The following is a 22,589-nucleotide window of genomic DNA, read 5'->3' as shown; positions in this document are numbered from 1 at the left end:
AGAAGCACTTCCTTGATTTTTTTTTTTTTTGAGGCATATGCTCAAGTCTTATGAATTACAGCCATTAGATTCATTTCCCCTGTTGTTTTTAATTGATCATTTCAGCAGAATAGTGGAGGTGTGGGGTTAGAGTATAATATTCAATTTTCCTTCTATCCTATAAGTTTGGCCTAATTAGAGCCTAAAGCCAATCAGTTCTTTTTAATCATTGAATTGAAATTCCTCTTTCCATTATCTCAACTTGTATTTCCATTATCTAAACTTGTATATCCAATAAAAACATCTTATGAATCATTGCTAAATTATTGGCTTCTCTATAAAAAAAAATTTGAATCAAAAGTAAGAGCATATTTGACATATGATCCAAGTGTAGGTGTTTTTAAACTTCTAATACTCTATGTGTGTACTCAGCTTTTCCAAGGCTTTGGAAAGCTTCTCCATGTAGTATGCAAAAGGGAAAATCTATACATACGTGATTAACTGAGCAACATCATGATGTTTTCTTCTTATGAGGTCATTCCCCCTCCATTTAGAAAAATTTTCCAAGGTGACGTTTGCATCTGGGGTTATGTTTATCTTATCCTTGTCAGTCCAGATTTCCATACCAACTAAGATCACATGAGTATCGAGCTTTCTATAAAGCTGTCCAAACAGAATACATGGCAAAGTAATGACTTATACTGGTGATATTATCTTTTAATATTACTAATATACTTTATATTTTCACATATTCATAACAGCACTATAAAAACCTTCCTTCCAAATGTGCATGTGCAACAGAAGTTACCATCTATTTTTGCAGACACTAAAATGCCCATTCAAAAGGAAAGGCACACACCCTTAGATATTTTAGGGCTGCAAACTCCTTTTACTAGAGCAAAGGCCCTATTGAGACAAACTTTCCCTGCTGTGTCCTCAAAAGGATACTGAAATTTTGTGTTAGCAGCTCATTACTCTGGCTTCATTTTAAGAATATTTACTCACATATTTTTCAATGCTCTTAGTCATAATATTTCAGAATTTGCAACATTGACTCAGTGCTGGTTTGGGCATTAGAGAAGTAACATGTGACAAAGTCCTACATCGATGAATTACAATGTGGTAAATGGTTGATATGGTCTGAATGTTTGTGTACCCCCAAAATTCATATGTTGAAATCCTAACTCCCAAGGTGATGAGGTGATGGTATTAGGAGGTGGAGCCTTTGGGAGGTGACTAGGTCATGAGGATAGAACACTCATGAATGAGATAGTGTTCTTATAAAAGAGGCCCCAGAGAGCTGCCTTGTCCATTCTACCATGTGAGGACACAGTGAGAAGGCAGCTATCTGCAAGTCAGGAAGAGAAGTCACTAGAAACCAAACCCTGGCAGACCTTGATCTTCCCAGCCTTCAAATCCATAAACAATAAATTATGCTGCTTATGAGCCATCCATTTTATGGTATTCTGTTAGAGTAGCTTGAACAAATAACTAAGACAGTGGTCTTCTAATTCTTAAACCTGGACTGAACTAAATAACCTACAACACAGATGGGATAAGCTTTAGAAAAAACAAGTTAAGTCTACGAGACAACATGCTTGCTCTAAAGATAACAGCTTAAGTGGCTACTATAGTCTCTATAAGGGCACAGTGACAGACCTTCCCATGAACAACTCTCTGCTGAGAAACCTGAACAAAGTTTTCTTTAAAAAAGTAGTTTGGAAAACAAGGAAACATCAACGAATACAATTATCAAAAGAGAAATAAAATCTAACCACATTATAATTCTTGATTACTCCCTCAACTTCCTTGTTTCTTTCTTGCTTCACTTTACTTACTTGACAACACCTCAAACCTGATGAAAATAAACGTTTTCCTCTGTCTCTCCTCCACAAAGCCCTTGAATAAAACACACATTATGCTGACTGTTCTCACTTTGAAGCCATGCCTGCTAACCTCAAGTGGTCCTCAGCAAACTTGCTGCATTTCCAAATTCCATTCACTCTCAGTATTCTGCACATCTTTTTTATACTCACTCCTCTTTCTTAGCAGAGCTCAGTCATTCTCAACAAATTCACTACCACTGCTTTTTCCCAAGCCACCACCACCTCTTGCTCTGAACTGTGGCATGATTCTCCTACATGGTCTTCTTCCTTCTGCCCTTGCTTCCCTTCCATTTATTTTCAACACAATTCCCCATGCAATCTTTTAAGAACACACATCTGAAGATAACCCACCTCAGCTCAGGCTCTCCAACATCTTCTTCACTCATGACCAGTAACAGTGAAAGTCCTTACTGAGGCCCAGCAGGGTGTTCTGATCACTTCTGCTTGTTAGATATCGTCTCCTGTCATCCATACCCCAGCTTACTATGTAGCCACAGTGGCCTACTTGCTGTTCCTCAAACATGACAAGCGAGGTTCCGACCACAGGGCCTTTGCTCTGCCTTGCACACCCTGCGTGTGGATTCACTGAAAAGCCCAATGATATCTCCTAGCAAATTGTTTAGCATTGCATTTAATAAAATATTTCATACCATGTTGATGTAATTGGCCATCTCAAACACCCTCTTTCTTATTTCATCTGTATTTTCATCATACTTTTTAAACTAAAAAAAATGATTAAGAGAGAATATGGGCATTAATAGAAATTAATACAATTGGAAGGTAAAAAAAAAAAGGCATCCTTGCTTATGTTACTTATCAGTGGTTAAAATAAGGATCAGTTATTAAAGTTAACTATTCAAAGTTAGAAACTAATTGATCCTATTTCTCCAACTAAATTAAAGCACTTCGAGAGTGAAGATACTGTTTTCTCCCTTGAAGGATTAGCTTAGTACAAAGCTCTCAGGAATTATTCCAAATGTATTTTTACCTAAATTCGATGGTTTCCTATGCTCTGCAGAATCAGTTTAAGGAATATCTTATTAATTTAAAAAATATATATGAACAGTAAATACATTCAGTACATTAAGAAAGGTCAAAACTTTAGGGCCCAAACTAATTAATATACTCATGTTTTCATGTACACATGGACTTTTGAGTTTAGAAAACCCAATATCTGAAAATGCATTCCTATAATAGAAGATAAACTATGACTACTACCAAAGATTCGCCTTTTTCAAAAGATTCTACTTACTAGGCTTTTACATTTACCACTCCCTGATGAGAATAAATTCTAATTTACAAATGATTTAAAAATTTAACACAACACAAAGTAACAAAAGAATTTAACTGGAATTAAGTTTGGATCTCTTTTTTTTTTTTTAGATCTCTTAGGTAAATAAGACAATAGAACTATAGGGCCAACAATTCAATTTATGCATATCATATCATTTGCACTCACTTCTTTGAAAGGGAGAAATCATATTAGCTTAACTATAAAAGTCCAATTTCATAGGTTCAGAAAAATGTATAACCATAGTTCATATTAATGACTTTTCAAATCTAATCCAAACATTTATTATCTTGCATATTAAATAAATATATGTAGAGGGGTTAAAAGACACATTTATTTGATATAATTACCTCCCCATTATCCAGGACCAAATAATATTCTATGTATTTCTCATGTTTCTGAACATTCTGGTCATTCGATTTCTGAAATATAAGGAAGACAGTTACTAGAACGACATCTTTTTCTGCAAGAGTTCTTCTTTTATTTGACATGTGTGATTTAATAAGAGGTTGATTGATATCTGGGAGTAAAGACAGACCATATTACCATTTAACTCTAAGTCAAAAGCCAAGATTATCTAAAGACAAGGCTCAGAATATTAGAGCTAGAAGAGAAATTCTGGTCTGTCCCCTTCATTTTACCAAAGAGTTTAAATGATTAGTAATTAATTGAGGATCTGCAAATAAAGCAACATCTTTGGGTTTTTTGAACAGTAGGCTTTCCTCATCATCATGCCACAAAATAGAGAAACTTTGACTTCAGCATCTTTCTCGTGTTTTCTTTTTCCTGGTGGTAGAGCAGGTAGCATTTTATTCCTATCCTGGTGAATACACCCTCTCTGACAGACGGTGCAATGCACAGAGCAGCCACTACCTCTAGTCTGCTTTCTTCTCTTCAGAGGCAGAGGGAGATCTCCTTCCCATGTTGCAAGCTCCCTATTTTCTGTACCTTTCTCTCAAAAAAAAATTTTATAGTGGATTGTCCCATTGAGAAGTAGCAGGTACCTTATTCCTACTAAATAATAAACCATCCCAGTTCATTGCTTTTCTGGAAGTGCATATCTTTTAGTGGTGACTAAGCTTCTGTTACCAAGAACAACTTACTGAAGTTAGACTTTTAGGTGTTATCTAACGAGATATGCACTTACTTCTCGCCCTCCACAAGAGCAAAATATTTATTAGCATTTACTACACACTGAGAATGCTCTGGGAACTAGGAACACAGCAGTGAAATACACATGGTCCATCTGCTTAAGAAACTTGCAAGAGACAAACCTATTAATACAGATATCAACTGGTGATCACTGTGATGTGGAAGATTACAATGGATGATGTGATACTGAGTGACTGGGTAGTTGTTTCAGAACAGAGTAAAATCTCTAAAGAGTTGGCCCTTTGCAGACATATTAATGTAATTGAGAAGGCAGACATATCAATGTAATTGACTCAGAAGATAATTCTGGCAGAGAAAAAATTCAGTAAATAGACGCTAAGGTGAATTGACATTGGCATGTTTAAAGCATAGAAAAAAAAGTTTGTGTTTTTGAGAACCTAAGTAGGAAGGTCATCGGTAGGAAGGGACAAGAGAGGTGGATGGGGCCCTAGTCATGCAGGGGTCTATAACCCATGGTCAGGTTCTTATATTTGTTAAGACTCTTTTTTTCTGGCCTACCATTTGGTCTACCATGGAGAGCACTGCATGTGCACTGTAGAAGAATGTATATTCTGCCGCTGTAGAATGGAAAGTTCCGTATGTACCTGTTAGGTCCATTTTGTCTAAAGTGCAGTTCAATTACTGTGTTTTCTTATTACTTTTCTATCTTGTTGACCTATCCATTGGTTAAAGTGGGGTATTAAAGTCCCCTGTTATTACTGTATTGCTTTTCATTTCTCTTTTCATATCCTTTAATATTTACTTTATATATTTAGATGTTCCAACGTTGGGTGCATATATATTTAAAATTGTTATTTATTCTTGAGGAATTGAGTTCTCTATGATTCAATAATGACCTTCTTTGTCTCTTGTCACAGTTTTTCACTTGAAGCCTATTTTATCTGATATAAGTATAGCCATCACTGCTCTGTTTTGGTTATCTCTTGCATGAAATGTCTGCTACCATCCCTTCGCTTTCATCTTATGTGTGTTCTTAAGCCTAAAGTGGGTCTCTGTAGGCAGCATATAATTAAACATTGCTTTTTTATTTTTATCCATTCAGCCACTCTATGTGTTTTGATTGGAGAATTTAATCCCTTTACATTCTAAGTAATTATCAATCATAATTGCTACCATTTTGTTAATTGTTTTCTGGTTGTTTTACAGATCCTTTTTTCCTTTCTTCTTCTCTTGTTTATATTTGTGATTTGGTGATTTTTCTGTAGTGCTAAGTTTTGATTCCTTTCTCTTTATTGCTTGTGTATCTGCTGTAGATTTTTGTTTTGTAGTTACCATGATTTTTACATAAAACATCTTACAGTTATAATAGATTTTACATTGATAATAACTTTAGACAAATATAAAAACTCTAGACTTTTACTCTCCCCTTTGCAGTTTATGTTTTTGATGTAACAATTTATATGTTATATTATGTATTTCTTAACTTATTGTAGCTATGATTAATTTTGACTGATTTGACTTATAACCTTCATGTTGGAGATACCTGTGATTTACAGAGCACCATAACAGTAACAGTGTAGGAATATTTCGGATTTGACTATATATTTACTTTTACCAGTGAATTTGCTGGTAGAATTTAAACCTGCAACAAATTGAACCCACCAGGACTTTTATTCAGACCAATTCTGCCCAGTGCTTAGAGATTCTGAGAACATTTAGAAGAGATGGTGGGATTTGAAATAGATCCTGAAGGAAATGACAGTAATAATGACAAAGATACTTTGATATGCACTTTACACTGTAAACATAAGGGCATGTTCATTTTCCTCCTTTGACTAGAACTCCATACATAAAAGAGTATTCTAAGTTCCTGTAGGCAGATTCTGTGTCTATTTTGCTCACTTCTACCTTCCTAATATCTCTGGCAGAACTTTAAAAGAGATTTTTTTGGATACACTCATGAAGAAAGCAGGATCTTTTATTTCAAAATAATAATAATTGCTTTTGGCCTTTTGGCTAAGATCAAATGCAAAATAATAATAGTACTGTATCCCTTTGTGGTTTGTTGTAGGATACAGAAAGTATTGTGACAGTTACCTACTCCTAGAGAACAAGTATTTTATTTTACATTTTTTAACCCTTACACATTACTGATGATAATAGTTGATTCATAAGCACTTGCTAAATGAATCATCAATGTCTAGCAATGATTTAGGATTAGTGTCCTTATAATGTATTCATTTCAGCAATGACTGTAAAGTTTCAGTAAATACACTGCTAAACTGGAACCCAGGGGAAACCAGGACAGGACATGTGAGAGTATCACAAATAAGAAATAAAGTTACACATACAACTAGTCTGGTGGCAAAGAAGTCAACATTCTCCTGCAATCCATGTGTCCATAACACATCATCCATCCCACAGGTGCTGTTATCTTTCTCTTCACTGGGATCATACTTGAAGAGTGCATGCTCCTGTCCATCCTGATTCGTGAGGCTTAAAGGTTCAATAAAGTACATTTTATCTCCTTGGCTGAAGTAGCCCCTGGAAAAACATGAGAATTCAGGCTTGTTAACAAAAGATTCTTGTATTAGTGTTATATAGCTATATAGGCTCCAGAAAAGGGATCTTACAAAGTTTCTAGTCAGTGCCAAAACAGTTTAAGCTCATGGTAATAAAATACAGTAAAACTTATAGCAGAAGATGACTTAGAGATCACCTGAACTTACTTTCTCTAAGGAAATCAGATCTGTTAGGGAGAAGTGATTACTGCAATGTCATACAGCCAACCACGGCAGTTATGGCACAAGAATGCACATTTCCTGACTCTCAGTCTGGTGTTCTTCCGATTTTTATGCTATACCTGCTCTAAAGGTACACTAAAAATGAAAGAAACTTTAGAGTTTTATAGATAAGGGTTAAAACTCTGGGTCTATTACTTGTTAGCTGTGATACCAGGGGATGCCTGATAGGATGATGATAAGTATTGAAAGAGATAACATGTAAAGCACATGATAAATGAATATTATCAATTTCTTTTCAATTCTCTCTGCAGAAGTCCTGAGGCAAGATTCATTCAATCGGTACTGAGTGAGCATGCATTAGTCACTACCACGGACTAGGGGAAGACAGTAAAAAAGAGACACGGTCGCTTTCCTCATTGAATTTATGTTCAAATATGGAAGATAGATGTATATCAAATAATCACAGAATATATATATATAATTATACAGTAAATGCTTAATACATATAATTACAACAGATCATTGGTAAGAAGAGAAAGTACAAAAGCATATAATAGGGAGACTGGATTAAGTGTACATATGATTAGAAGATAGCAAGAGTGGATGTGGGAAGATAAATTATATAGTTTATTGCAATGATTGGCATAGAGGAGCTTCGTAGTTAAACTAGGTTGTTAGAGTAGAGACAGAATGTAGTGAACAATCTTAGGAAATATTTAGAAGACATACTCAACAAGGCTTGACAAGGTGCTGAAAATGGGGGATTGAGAAGGGAAGAACCTTCAAGGAATCTGGATTTCTAGATTGGGCAAGTGGTTATTTGATTATAGCATTGATTAAGATAGAAAAAACAGGAAAAATACCATATTTGGGAGTCGATCATTAGTTTGGTTTAGGGCACATTGAGATTAAGATTTCTTTAAGATATCCAACTATAGATATGGAAAAGAAAATTAGATAGTCAAGTTTGGGCATCAGAAGAGACATCTTCCTGTAGACAGATGCATGGGGAATAATGACAGAGATAAATAGATGTCATAGTCATGGAAAATGACAAGCTAGAGAGAGACCTTAAAGTGAAGACAGAGGAGGAGAGCTCCCATCCCCTAAAGATTCTGACTCTAAAACTAGGACTCAAAATCCTCTATTCTGAAAACAAGCAAACAGACAAAAATATCTCCGAAAGCAATTCAGATGTGTGATTCACAAACCACTATCAAGGAAAGTGGTATTTCTTCCAAATTTTAAAATTTTATGGTCCTTAGGATTCATATTCAACTATAGTATAATTAATCATATTTAAAAATTAACCATATTTAAGATCCTTTAGGTTTATTAAATACACACACCATAATCACAGGTACATACAAAACATTCCTAAAGTCTTACCTTAGACCCCTACATGTGCTGATGCTAGCATCAGAAACTTTTTCATTCATGATATGTCCTTGATAGTAACAGTCATCCTACAGAAAAAGGAAAAGGAGATTTTGTAGGAAAAGTATGTGTACCTTTTAGACCTCCATGTAAAGTTGAATTTGAAATCTTGAAACAGGATCTATAATACTTTCAAACCATTTTCTTATGAACAGTCAACTTAGAGATGTTTTAAAAATAATTAAATAAAAGATTTTAATCTTTAATGTCAATGATCCCAAAATGCTTATAAGGTATTAACCAAATGTTGGTATTGCTGAAGTAGGATAAAAGTGAATAGTATTTAGAAGAAACAAACTTAGATATTCCAATTTAAAACCTGAGTCCCCCAAACACCAGACATTCATTCTTCTCCTTGGTTGATTGCTCAGTAAATTTTTTCTAACAAAAACCTAAAAGCCCTTTTTCCAATGGATGGGTTATTCAGGCTGATTTATTATTATTATTATTTCTTCATTTATCCAAAGAGTTCTGTCAGATTAACTGGATTAGCACAACATTTGGAGAAAAATACCCATCCTAACGTTTTTCCATGTGGCTGTTCTATTAATATAAAATATCTTTCTACTTTGAGATAGATGAGATGTTGGTCCATGTAAACTCTTGTGTCATTACTATAGAAATCAGTGCTTCAAAGGCTTACCACAGAAAATCAATCTCAGAAAAGGAGACAATGACGACTTACTCCTCACACTGCCACATGCTGTCATACACTCAGTTGGAGCAGAGAGGGTCTCCACATAGGAGCCAAGAGTGGAAATTATTTAAATAAAACATGGAATTCTACAATTGCCATTGAGTACATAGTCTGACTTTGAGAGACCACAGAATCCAGAGAAGTGATAGGAATCGACTGAGAGCACCAGAGGTGCTTAACTCTTCACTATAAAGAAAATAATAAGCTCCTTCTTCCCACCCTTCTACAGGGAGCTCTTGAAGGCTGGAAAAGCTTGCCAGAGTTGTCAAAGAATGCCTTTGTTCTTGCTAAAACTTAAATATATATATATAATTACATATATATAATATATATATTATATATATAATTGACATATATATGTCAATTAAGTAATTTTTATTGCTGAGAAAAGCATCAATGCTATAAATGCAGTTTTACTTGTACTATTTGCCTGACAATAATAGTGCCTTTAGGTCCGTGGGTCCAACCCCTATAATAAGGAATCCAGGAGACTGTAATACCATGATCTGTGGGCTTGTGGTGACCTCCTTCCCAGTGGAATTATAATATGTTTCTGTGTAGCCTGGTGCAAGGAGATTCCTGGAGACAGAAGAACAAAAATGTCATGGTTACTTGTGCTAACCCTAAAGCCCAGTGGTCAAAGTGAGAGTTTTCACTAGGTGTGCAGAAAAGTTTAACTCCTGGGCTCCTGCTCCTCATACCTCTAGATAAGTCCAAGCACTAAAGGGCTCTTTGAAATGGACAGACAGGGAGGGACAGGGACATTCCTAAGGAGTGCAGAACCCCATTTCTCCCTCACAGGACTTGGCCTGCTTGTTTGAGGAAAGACTCCAGGAAGAAACAGAACTAAGGTCAAAGTTGATAAAAATGAGTAATATGAGCAATCCTTCTTGACAATTTGGGATAACTTCATTTTTTCTCAGTTCTTCCAGCTATCAGTGACTGTTAATAACTGTTGCAGAGCAGAGTTTATTGGAAATTGACTTGAACTTGGTAGTTAGGGCCCTTCTGGAATTTTGTTAAAGTTTTTAAAATTCTTTCTGTTATCTATTGGAAAATAGAAGTCTGTGTGTATGTGACACATACATACACACGTGCATATACATATATATATTTCAGCCTTACTGAAGCATAATTGAAAATAAAAATTGTATATATTTAAGGTATATACTGTGATAACTTGAGATACATATACATTGTGAAATGATTGCCACAATTAAGCTAATTAACATATACATCACCTCACATAGTGTTCATTTTTTGTGTATGGTGAGAATTCTTAAGATCTATTCTCTTAGCAAATTTCAAGTATATGATTCATTATTATAAACAATAGTCAATATGCTGTATACTAGGTATGCAGAACTTATTCATGTTATGACTGAAAATTTGTACCCTTTAACCAACAACTCCCAAGTCTCACCACCTCCTCCCAGTCCCTGAGAACCATCATTTTACTCTCTGTTTTTATGATTTTGACTTTTTTAGATACTACAAATGAGTGAGATCATCCAATATTTGTCTTTCTGTATCTGGCTTATTTCACTTAGCATAGTGTCTTGTAGGTTCATCCATGTTGTTGCAAATGGCAGAATTTCCTTATTTTATGTGGCTAAATGACATCCCACTGTATATGTAAATACATACATGTATATATGTGTATATATGTATGTATACACATGTATATACATACATACCACAATTTCTTTATGCATTCATTTGTTGACGGACACTTAGGTTGCTTCTATATCTTGGATATTGTGAATAATGAATATATTTTTTAAAGAGGCAAGGTGAAGAGAAAGGAAGTAACTTGTATAACTAAAATGCCATCTCTATAGCAGGCACTGTGTTAGAAATGATTCATTTAATTTAATCCTTTCAAAAATTTTATTATATTTATTATATTTATAATATTATATATTATATAGATATTATTCTCCTTATTTTTCAAATGAAAGTAAACAGTTCAAAACGCAAAGAATCATATCCATATTGGCTTAAACCCAAAGCCTGTACTATTTTCATTATACCACTATTTCCAAACTCCTGTCAATCATGGTTTTTTGCACAGGTGATAGTGTATTTTGGAGAAAAATATTTTGCTGCCCTACATAGAAAGATCTATATAGAGATTAAAGAGATTGAAAGCAGAGAATTAGGGAAAACTAGTTTGCAATAGTCTAGATATAGGTTGATCAAGATCTGAATGAGAGAGGTGACAGTGAAATTAGAAAAGAAATGTTAAATTGAGGCAATAATGTATATAAGAAAAATGGACAGGTTAGTGGGTAGCTGAGTAAAAAGAACACTGATGATAGAGTTAAGAGAACCCAATTCTGGTTTTACCACTGACTTTTTATTCTGGCCCTAGGGTTTTATTTCACTTTTCTTTTTCTGACTTTCAAATGGTCTTAAAATCTAATCTTTCAGTGTTAGAATAATAAATTGTAATAATATAGAGGAAAATTTTTAAATTATAGCAAAATACACTGGAACCTCTCTACTGCTATTTTATAGAACAGATAAAATATATGTCTGCTAACATATCATTAATTGGGCTTATCACTTATATCAAAATACTGGTAAAGTGTTGTTTTACCCAATGTATTTCTACTACTTCAATAGAAACAAATATTCACTGAGTGCCTTGGATCAATTAAGAGCAAAACCTGATTAGTCAAGGTTGATCTGAGCCGTAAGTACCAACAGACTCAATTAGCTCACTTTACACATGCTACTTTGCTGTTAGTGAGGATAGTAGCAGAAGTAAAGACACTTACTTGGTTTTTTTCAAATAAAGCACTGCCATTTTCCCATTAACTGTCATTTTATACTTTAATTCAGTTTCAAATTGTTCCTGAAAAAATGCACAAACATTTGCTGGTAATTTAAAAGCATACACAAATATTTACATGGTTATGTTTCTTTAATCATTAGCAAGCAATATTTGCTATTCTTGAGAAGTAGCACGTAACATCCAAACGTTGCTGTCTTCCCTTTTTAACAGAACAAACGACTCTGGCAACTAAATAGATAAATTACCTGAGACCCATAAATATATCCATCCATGCATTCAACAAATATTTTTTGCATGAGGGTTCTATGCAAGACATTGCTTGGTTCTGGAAATTCAACTCTAAGCAACAAAATTTGGTATCTGCTGTCAGAGAGCTTATAATCTTGTGGAAAAACAGCAAAGTCAATTATATTGCATATAATGGATATATATTATATACAATGGATATGTACTTTGTATATAATGGATCTATATAATGGTAGGATGGCTAATGTCTTAAGGGCAGGGATGACTTCCTTGAGGAAGTAACGTTTAAGCTGATGTGTTATCTGAGAAGAAGGAAGAGTATACACAGAGACCTAAAAACCTCCATTGGGTCTCACTGATGGCTTTTGGCCTCGAGTTCTTCACATGGTGCAGTGGAGCCCGGACTATGAGAAACATAACATGAATATATACCTTAATGTAGGCAGGAATCATCAGAAAGAAACTACAATCTCAGTAGGGAATATGTGCTCCTGGTGAGCTGCAGTCTAGAATATTTCTGTAAGTTATTGCTTATGTTTTATCTGTATTTTCCTGGCTCCTAGCAAAATACTTTAGAGTGTAGGTAATTAGAACATTGTTGTTGAATGAATCATCATGTTTTAGCTTTTCTCTTATAACCAATAAATACTTGTTGAGTGAATATTGACTTAGAATGTGTTGTTTCATTTGTAGTAAGAATTATACAAACTTTAATAGCTGCCTATTTTTAAAAAACTGATAAATTTCACAGTGGTTTACATATATGCATATATTAACCTGCACTATGTCACTTTTTTTACTTTCATTTTAATGGTCATAGCTGTGTATATGTGAATAGGTAGATGGATAAATGAGTTATATCCAACTTTCTTAAGAAATGTATAGACTCAATTATCATAAAATATTAAAGTTTACACTCTATTACCTTGGATATTTCATGTCACTTGTCAGAATGTTGATTTGTAAAATGAGTCTAATAAGAGAACTTTGGGCTATAGTAAAGATTAAAAAAAAGACATAGAAAAGCAAACACAATTATGGTCATTATTATTTAACTCCAAGGTATAATAGCTGAAAACTTCACAAAGTACATTTGATGCATTAAATATATATGTCTAGATATACAAATCTCATACATAGCACTCATCATGTGAGATATATATCAAATATAGATTTATATAAATTTTTACATAAATTGATATTTATTTATATATTTGATTTTGATATATCAAAAGCTGTACCTGTTGCTCTGGCTTTTTGACTTCTCTTTTATGTAGTGGATGAAGTCTCACAGGATAAACCACTTCATACTTCTTTGTCCCAGGGAGTTCTTTTATAGCACTTACTAAGGGAAATAAAAAGGAAAAACATTCATTTTTAAAATTTTCTTCAAAAACTAAAGAAAAAACTTTAAAAACTTCCTAGTAATATCAAGTTTTTATTATTTTAAAATGGCTTTTAATTCATCTGGCCACTCAAAAGCCATTTATATCTAACTAACTTTGAAGAATAGAAAAAGAGGTTAAAATTGGCTAGGAACTCTTTGAGTCAAAAATAGGGTGTCAAAGTAATGAAATGTCTTTTCTTTCAATGGCTTGAGATTCTAAAAAAAAAATCAAAAAAGCCATGGCACGGACACTAGAATATCTTAATTTTGAATTTGGTTTGGGTTTTTTAATTATTTGGAAAGAGGGGGCAGATTAAATGGTGTCTAGAGCTAGTTCAAGTACTCTATGATTTTATGCAAACAAACCCAGAATTCATCTTTGATGAGTCCATGATCATTATGATAGCTAAATTCTAATCAGTTGTGGTAAAAATAAGCCTCATGGCATTGTCAAAGTTCAAGAATGTCATCACAAGTTTCTTCAGTTACTCAGTTCTTGCTCTCATGAAAGTAATCATTGGGCATATTTCAATTTAATTAATTTTTGGTAAAGGAAAGTAATAACATCAATTATAAAAAAATTTCATAACAGAAGTTCAAAAGCCTAAAGGAACACTGAATCGATCATTTTTCTTTCCACCGAGTTAAAATTTTCATAATAATCATAATTATTTCAAAACACTAAAAATGACAGAGATAAAAAAAATTACCCTTGCCAGAAATTAAGTAGTGGTATTGACACAATTCCCTGCTGCCTTCTTTAATTTAGTGACACAAAACAAGCATACCATAAGGCACCAACATGCTGCCTAGCGTATTACAGTGTCTAATCAATGCAATTAGTCCTGTTACTATGGAGTTCATGAAGCCAAGTTTCACTAATGCTGCAGCCAAAGTAACTCTTTCAAAGATGCTGCATTAATGGTTTTCATCCATCACACACATGATTTGAATAGAAAATAGTAGTCCAAGCTACCTTCGGGTCATAAAATAATAATCACCCACCTGATTCTTTGCATAAAAGCAGAAAGTGGTAATACAAACAGTCCCCATTCAGAAGTAGCAAGAAGGGCAACAGACTAATGTAGCCAACACAAATTTTCTCTAACATGCACACTGAATTCCATGTTTCTAGCTCGTTATGAATCCTAATGTTTCATGAAATCAGAAATTATCAACTGGATCTTAAATAAGGACTCAAAATATGTAAATTAGCTATGAAAGGTATTTCCGATCCTTTGTTGGTAGCTGAGAACTTCCAAATGGAAACCAAAAACAAACAAAGCAAAACAAAAATAAAAAACAGTATTTCCTTTAAAAACCTTTGACAACTTATCACTTTCTTCAGTTTGAAGTGAATGATTTCCAGCTCTTTCCAAACCCTTGCAACACACTCTTCTCTAAAGAAATCAGATAGAATTTTCCTTAAAGGCTCGTATTTTCCTGAAACCTAGAAAGTAACTGAAATAATGAGGTCTGAGATATAACAAAGTACACAGCAGTTATAGGAACCTAACAGAATTAAACATTCTGTAGATTGAAAGAGATAGCGAAGCCTCCTCCCGAATGAATGACATCAGCTTAATTATCCCGAAGCCTGAGGAACCAACAGAACTGTCGTCCAGGGATTACACAAATCCAAGGTGTAACACAGTATGTTCTCCCAGTTCATTTTAATACTTGCTTTCTCTCTTCCCACAGAATTCACATGTTGGATTAGTTTTGACCCGCAAAACTGGATCAAGAAAAAGAAAACTGTTATTTTGGTTTGGATTGGATAATTAATTTGTACTGTTCATTAGTTTTAGCAAAGCCAAAGCTCATTAACAAGATTAATATAACAGACACTTGTCTGGATTGCTACTTTGTCAATGTGTTTGGAATTAGAACATTTGTACGTAATACTGACATTTTCATTTTTGTTCAAATCTGTTCAAATCTATTTAAAGCAATATCTTTCCAAACTGAACACATGACATTAAATCCTGAATTAGGATTTATGCAATGACACTAACTTCGGTTCTGAGATTCTCTGTATCGCCTCAAACTGTCTTGTGATTTAAACTGCACGCAGTAAAAGTGAGTAAAAGCATTAAGGAAAACAACACATCCTAATTAAGTCTATTATTTTGGCTATTAAGGTTAAATTGCATATACTCTTTTGGGTCTTCTAGTCACCTTATCAAGGCAAGAAAGAACTGCTAGTTTGCAATAAAATAATTTCAGAAAGCACCGTACCCCTTGGATATTCTGCTGGAATATAGCAGAGACCTTTCTCCTGTGTCAAGTGCTCACATCCTCATCCTGCAAACACTTGTCACATCCTTTTGAATGTTTTCTTTTTCTTTTCCTGGGATGAAATCCCATAAGCCACTTTTCTCAGGGGATTGTGAAGCCCATTACAAACAGCTGGCCTTGTTTTACATCTCATTCTTGCATTTCAGGTGTCTGGGAACTATGCAAAAGTCATCGTCAGAGTAGCATATAAGTATTGCTTTGATGATGGGAGCAGAGAAAGAAAGAGGGAGAGATGGGGAATGAAAAATGCTTTACTTCTTACATTGTGGCTCAACACTAAACTCAAATGGGAATGATAACAGGGGTATCTCAGTGGCCAAGGTGACAACCTTAAAAATACAAGCTTGGGAGTTAAAGGGAGGAGCAATGTCATGCTTTGGGGCATGACTGCTAAGGAACACCATGTCTCTTGGTGCCATGTTGTAAATGCATCATCAGGTGAGCAGAATCAGGTGATGTGTCCAATACCACTGAAAAAGCTGTAAGGTACACACCCCCCCCCATGTTAGCCATCTCTGTTAATGGATCTAGCCTGTAGATCTTCATGCTCTTCAGCAAGCGGGTACCCAAGCAGTTCTTTGTTTCAGCTAACAGCGGGAACCCAAAGTGGTGTTGGTGACAGCACTTTTGGAGAGTGTAGGGAAAAAAGATTCCTATTAAGTTTGACACAAAAAGTTAGAATTTCAAGTCAATAACTTAAATGCCTGGCATCAGTTCTATATTTAAAGATGTTAACTAAAAGTTTTATGAGTCTGGAAAACAAATCAGAAACAAATCGAAGGTAGGAAAACCATTTTATATGACAAAGTACTAAGTAGGTACATGGAAGAGGAGAATCTTTCTCTCCTGAATCTCACACCTCTTCTGATAATCTTTTTTTTTTATTTCAGCATATTATGCGGGTACAAATTTTAAGGTTATATATAATGCCGTCGCTCCCCTCCCCCCTCAAGTCTGAGCTTCAAGCATGACCATCCCCCAGATGGTGCACCTCTCACTCATTATGTATGTATATACGCATCCTCTCCTCCCCCCTCCCACCTGCCCAATACCCGATAAATGTAATTCCTATGTGTCCACTTAGGTGCTGATAATCTTTTCACATTCCCAGGTTTAAGACCCGAGGACAGGTTTCCTAGGGAAGGACTGCAGGCACTGCAGCTAGTGTGCTGACTTAAATAAAATCTGGAAATAGAAATAAACTGAAGAAACGTGTTACCCAACCTAATTGAACTAAAATCTAATTAGAGAATTTACCAGAAATGCAGAGACATGCTATACATAATTTACTATTAGGAAGTAGTATTTTTTCTACTTTTAAATTCTTAAATGTTTGATATAACCAGCAAAACGGAAGCGAATTGTCAACTTAAGTTTAATAGCAATGTTGTTTTGCCAAGCATTATCACAGTATATTATATTCAACTGTTTATTTTCAGTTAGTTACATTTAGTATCATTAGTAAAGAAAGGATTATCACAGTATATTATATTCAACTGTTTATTTTCAGTTAGTTACATTTAGTATCATTAGTAAAGAAAGGATTTTATATATTAAATTAAAAATTATTAAAACATAAATTTTATATTTTAAATATAAAAATATATACTCAAAAGGAACAGAAGGAGTCAAACTGGCCCTAATAATAATAGATATTTTCCAAAGCCTTCTCTACAGCAATAACCAGGCAAATCTGCTCTGTCATTACCACTAATGACAAGGTGGGTTATGATGAATTCCACTTTTTGATTCAAAGCACGTTTATTATTTAAATTATGCTGCATGAAATTGTCCCTTTTATTTCAAACTATTCACATGTCAGATACGTAAATATTATTTCCACACCTCTCATTGCCTCTTTAACATTGAGTCTTTACATTATTCACAGACCCCAAACAACACATTAAGACCAGCTCAACTGGTTAGTAAGATTGGTTGAGAAATAAAAAGTCAAAATATTCTGTGCAATAAAACCATCAGAAGACAAAAAGCAGGCAGTTCCCTGATGTGTTTAACAGAACTTGGAAAAAGAGTTAAACACCGACCTGAAACTGGAGAGAGGAGGAAGGTGACCATCAGAAGAAGCCCTTGCACCATGCTGGGTGAATCCAGGGGTGCAGCGCCTGAACTGCTCGCTCAGACCTGTGCTGCTGGGTCTGTCCCTGCGTCCTCTCAAGTGAGACAGAATGAAACTCCCTGGTTCATTCTTGTCTCTGCTCCAGGAAGTGTTTACTAAAGGTGTTGCACAACCTCGAAGCTGTGGTCCTGCAACAATGGCACAGCAGACGGAAGTCCTGGCAGCTCCTGCTCTAAAATTCCTTGATCATAAACTATTGTTTCTGCCCCCTTCTCCAGACTCCCCACTCCAAAGTAGTATAACATCTCCTATATAGTACTATACAGCCTGATAAGCGACAAAGAGGTAATTGATTTGATGAATCCTGAAAAATGTGTCAGTCATTTATCATATACATTATACATATATAATGTATTTAATTCATAAGTATTCAAATATATGTTTTATGTATATATATATTTTGCTATGTCAGCAAAAAGTTATAAAGAATGTTATTCTTCCCTCATATACATAATGTGGTTCTGTGGAGCAATTTCTAATTCAGTCCAATTATTATATAAAATTCTCTTTTCCAATTATGTTGTGTTCTATTCTTACACAGTGGTGTACTCAGGGAGCTTGAACTACCTTAAAATAGGAACATATGACAATATAAGCACAAGGTTTTTCAGATCCCTGGGGGAAGTAGGGGATGGTATTGATATCATAACTGACAAAGGGGAGAAAGTCCTCAAAACTCAAAGGATGAAATTTCCAGAGAAATTTCAGGACTCATCACAGGTGGTAGTGAGGCTAAATTGAGAACGTCCAAAAAACACACTGTATAACTAATAAAATAACTAGTATTAATTGAGCTGCTTATTAGGTTTCAGGTACTCTCCTAAATCCATTGTATAATACTTATTATTTTGTGAGTACTTGTGACATTCCTGTATTAGAAATACCATTTCATTCTCATTTTGTGGGTGAAAACATTGGGGTTTAAACAGATAAAAGGATTCAGAGAGTTAAGACTCAGTTTTCCTCACTGTATAGATTAGGAAGATGAAGTAGATAAAGTCACTACAGGTGGTAGAAGTGGAATTGAACCAGGGGTTTTCTGAGCTCTTAGTCATGTACTCTGATGCTTCCCCATAGCTTAGCTGACATATGCTCAGGCTTAGTTCTACTGAGAAAGTTCCTATGGAATAGAAATATCATGGAGGACAAGATATTATTACAAAACACATGTCCACTACAATTATGCATTCTTTTATGGATTCTGAAGTACATGCTCTAACTAGAGTGATTTCAATGAAAAGTGATGTCTCTAAATGATCATAAAGGCACCAACTCACAACCACAAGGGAATTTCTGAATCTAGTGATGGAGCATTTCAGCTATCAGTATCAGGTGTCTCATGGGTTCCTTGCCTCTTCAACCCAAGTTCTGCAGCACTGTCTTTTCACAAAAAGGATGCTTCCACTTTTAAATTATTACATGTTATTTTACTCTCCATTAATTCAATATACATTTATTAGCATCTATTATATGCCAGACACTGGGATCACAGTTGAAAAAACACAGTCATTTCCTCTGAGCTGCCTGTAGTCTGGTGAGGGAGACAGGTAAGAACAATTACCATGGAATCGTGCAAAGCGAGTACTGCCTGTATACCATCATAACACCTTGTGTGTAGTGTTACCATAAATTTATAAATAGGCATCAGAGTTCTACACCCAGCAGTGCAGGGGAGGCTTCCTGGGAGCAGGAACAATAAGGTTGATGAAGAATTGATTTTAAGAAGAAGTGAGGAGGATGTATTATAGGCTGGTAGTATTCTGGTATTGTTGGAGCAAAGAATGCCTGGGAGAATGGGAAGATATCCTACTAAGTATAAAAATTTTCATGCTTGGCTTTGGCCCTGTAATGAATGGGTACCACCGATGGGTCCTAAAGAGTAACTTGCACACTTGCCTGTTCAGGAAGGGAGTGCATTGGAAATGGAAAATGGTAACAGTCTGCGTGACAATGCACATGACACCTTAAATTGCTAATTGTTCTTCAGTTTCATTCAATTCTTTTGTAAATGTGACATGCCTTTCACCATAATTTCTTAAAGTTATCATCCTCATAATTTTTGGTCAATCTTCACAGCCCCAAGTTATGTTTATACTACCCTTTATTGTCAAAGAGTTTATACCAATCTCTAAATGAATGTTATTCTCTACTTATTTCCTCAAAAATGCATCAAGCAAGCATAAAAGTTGAATTTTGACATCCAGCTTAGTTTTCTCCTTTGTTTCTTTTTGGTAGATGCAGCACTACCATTTACATCTTTATTCATCATTATTGGTTAAATTGGTTCTTTGCCAGAGCACAAAATAAATGACAGAAAGAAGAGCTATGTGAGTAAACAACATACTTTTCATCACATAGTACTCAGAATAGTACAGTAGAATGATAAAAAGCATAAACTTGCATTCAGAGCCTATGATAAAGCTCTATATTGTACCTACTTAGAAAAGGGCTGAGGTGTCATTGTCCTATGTACAATGTTTCTTGTATCTTCTTCCATAAACATCTCTATTTTTCATATTGCATGGCCCGATACTTACCAGATAGACCTCATATATCAGCACATCTTAATCTTCACCGCAACCCTGAAATGGAAGTAACATTGAAATATCAAAGACAACAGGTCTTTTCTGAGTATGTGTGACAAATCTGGGGGCCACTGGGTGTGGGATCTTCACTATATGTTTTTATTTAATTGAAATATTATTGTCTAAACAGCTATTCTCTTCCAATCGCTTCTGAGATGGATCGAGGTACCACTCCTTCAATCCCAAAGGCAGACTATTCAGCCACTGGGAGCTGAAGCACAGTCTTTGTTTTCCCAGTACCAGAAATGGCCTGCACAGAGTTGGCCCTGAATGAATGTTTCAGTGATGCTATCATGCGGTGTGTTGTGAGGCTTAAGGAACTCAGGCTTTAACATGATTAACCACATTCCTTCTATCTGCTCTGTATACATATTGTATGTGTGTTGACTATTTATCTGATCACATCCCTTGCCCTGCTTAGGGTAACAGAAAAAACAAAAGCACAAACTTAGAGTTTGAGAGTAACCTCCAAGAAAAGACAGTCTGGTCAGTGTCAAATTCAAGATTTTCAAATTTTTTTAATATAGTAAACAAATCTTCAACCACTGAGAATGATTCTAATCAAATTGTCTGAAATCTAGCATGGGTTTTATGCTTCAAGATGATAATTGCATTGTTAATAAAGTATAAAACCAAAACAGAATATCCCAAAATAAGAATATGGGTATGCATTATGTGCATACCTACTCAACAAAATATTAAACCATAATGTAAAATCACCTTTACAATGAATTTTGATATTATGGGAACTCTTTATATTATACTGTTAGAGAAAAATAAGGTAATAAAGTTATAGACAGAATGGTCAAAACTAAATAAAAACTTCAAAAAATTATTCAAGGTAAAAAACAAATATAGGAAAAAAGAAAGCCCAAAATACTTTGAGAGGCTTCTTTGTATAGTGGGAAGATGAGTTATTTTACTTCTTCTTTTTCTGTACTTCTTAATTTTTAAGTGGTGGTTGATATTACTTTTATAATTTAACAATTATGTAAAAATAAACATAAAAATAAATCTTTTCCAAAATCATTAAGATATGGCTTCCTTCTCCTAAGCCGAGATCTTCAAGACATATGCATTAGACTTCATTGAATCCCCCAAACCCCAACATAGTCATTAGAAAATAGTAGCTACCAAATAAATGAATGCTCACTGAATTAATGATTGAAGAAGGATAACTGTTAAAAAATCAGCAAAGCCTTGGAACCATAAGTCATAAACTCCTAAGATTTAGAAGAAAAGGAGGAAAAAAGCTATCAGTCTTTTAACAACAAAACCAATTCAAAGTTTCAGGCTGTCCCATTCTAACTTATTATGTTCCCACCTGTGGTAAGTAGATAGTGTTACACAAAGGAAAGAAAGCTATTTGCTTTTAAGCTTAGTAAATACATTTTTACAAAAGAAAAACAAGAGGTTTTGTTATCACCTTTCAGGTACTATAGTTACATAAGGTTTTACTTTCTTGCTTAAGTTTTAATTTTATAATCAGCCAATAGCCCCTCAGTCCCTGAATTACTAGCTATATATTTAAGACATGCTACATTACATTAGATCCTTTGTAACATGAAATGGCCTCTCCCCTCACTATACAACATCTAAGTTAAAAAGCAGTTGGTAATCAGCAGGGATGCTATACATTGTATCCAATCAAGTAGATGCACTATTCCCATGATTTGATACATTTAACAAGCAGACAGGCTTGGCAGAACACTCCGCTTTCCAAACAGAATGAGGATAGACACTGCCCATGTTTATATCTGTGATGCTTCCACTCTTTCTGTATTCTCCCTATGCTATTCCCTGTCCCCATGGGGTATAAGGACTAAAATTAAAACCCAATATTATGTGTGCTTTGACATTTGGGGAAAACAGGTAGGACCTGGAATGGCTTGACCACAAGTCCTGCTCTCCACTCTGCTCCCCTGGAGAAGGTCAAACAATTCTTCTTGTCATGGGGACGAGGCATAGTTCCTTATTTTTGAGTAGTGG

The 22,589-nt window shown here is 34.8% G+C and overlaps 1 protein-coding gene across 1 annotated transcript in view; it reads right to left on the bottom strand.

Moving 5' to 3' along the window:
- Positions 1 to 22,589, bottom strand: part of ADAM28 (ADAM metallopeptidase domain 28) — a 182,554-nt gene that overhangs the window by 42,255 nt on the left and 117,710 nt on the right. The window contains exons 3-10 of the mRNA XM_075997248.1: positions 13,435 to 13,538; positions 11,931 to 12,007; positions 9,648 to 9,726; positions 8,403 to 8,479; positions 6,621 to 6,813; positions 3,507 to 3,578; positions 2,516 to 2,587; positions 473 to 642 (exon numbers count right to left, since the gene is read on the bottom strand). Coding sequence (XP_075853363.1) covers positions 473 to 642; positions 2,516 to 2,587; positions 3,507 to 3,578; positions 6,621 to 6,813; positions 8,403 to 8,479; positions 9,648 to 9,726; positions 11,931 to 12,007; positions 13,435 to 13,538 — 844 coding nt within the window. The remainder of the gene's footprint in view (positions 1 to 472; positions 643 to 2,515; positions 2,588 to 3,506; positions 3,579 to 6,620; positions 6,814 to 8,402; positions 8,480 to 9,647; positions 9,727 to 11,930; positions 12,008 to 13,434; positions 13,539 to 22,589) is intronic.

This window comes from Microcebus murinus, chromosome 24 (genome assembly GCF_040939455.1).
Source record: "Microcebus murinus isolate Inina chromosome 24, M.murinus_Inina_mat1.0, whole genome shotgun sequence".
Lineage (NCBI taxonomy): Eukaryota > Metazoa > Chordata > Mammalia > Primates > Cheirogaleidae > Microcebus > Microcebus murinus.
Note: the sequence above shows the minus strand (reverse complement) of the source record. Positions and strands in the feature narration are given on the sequence as shown.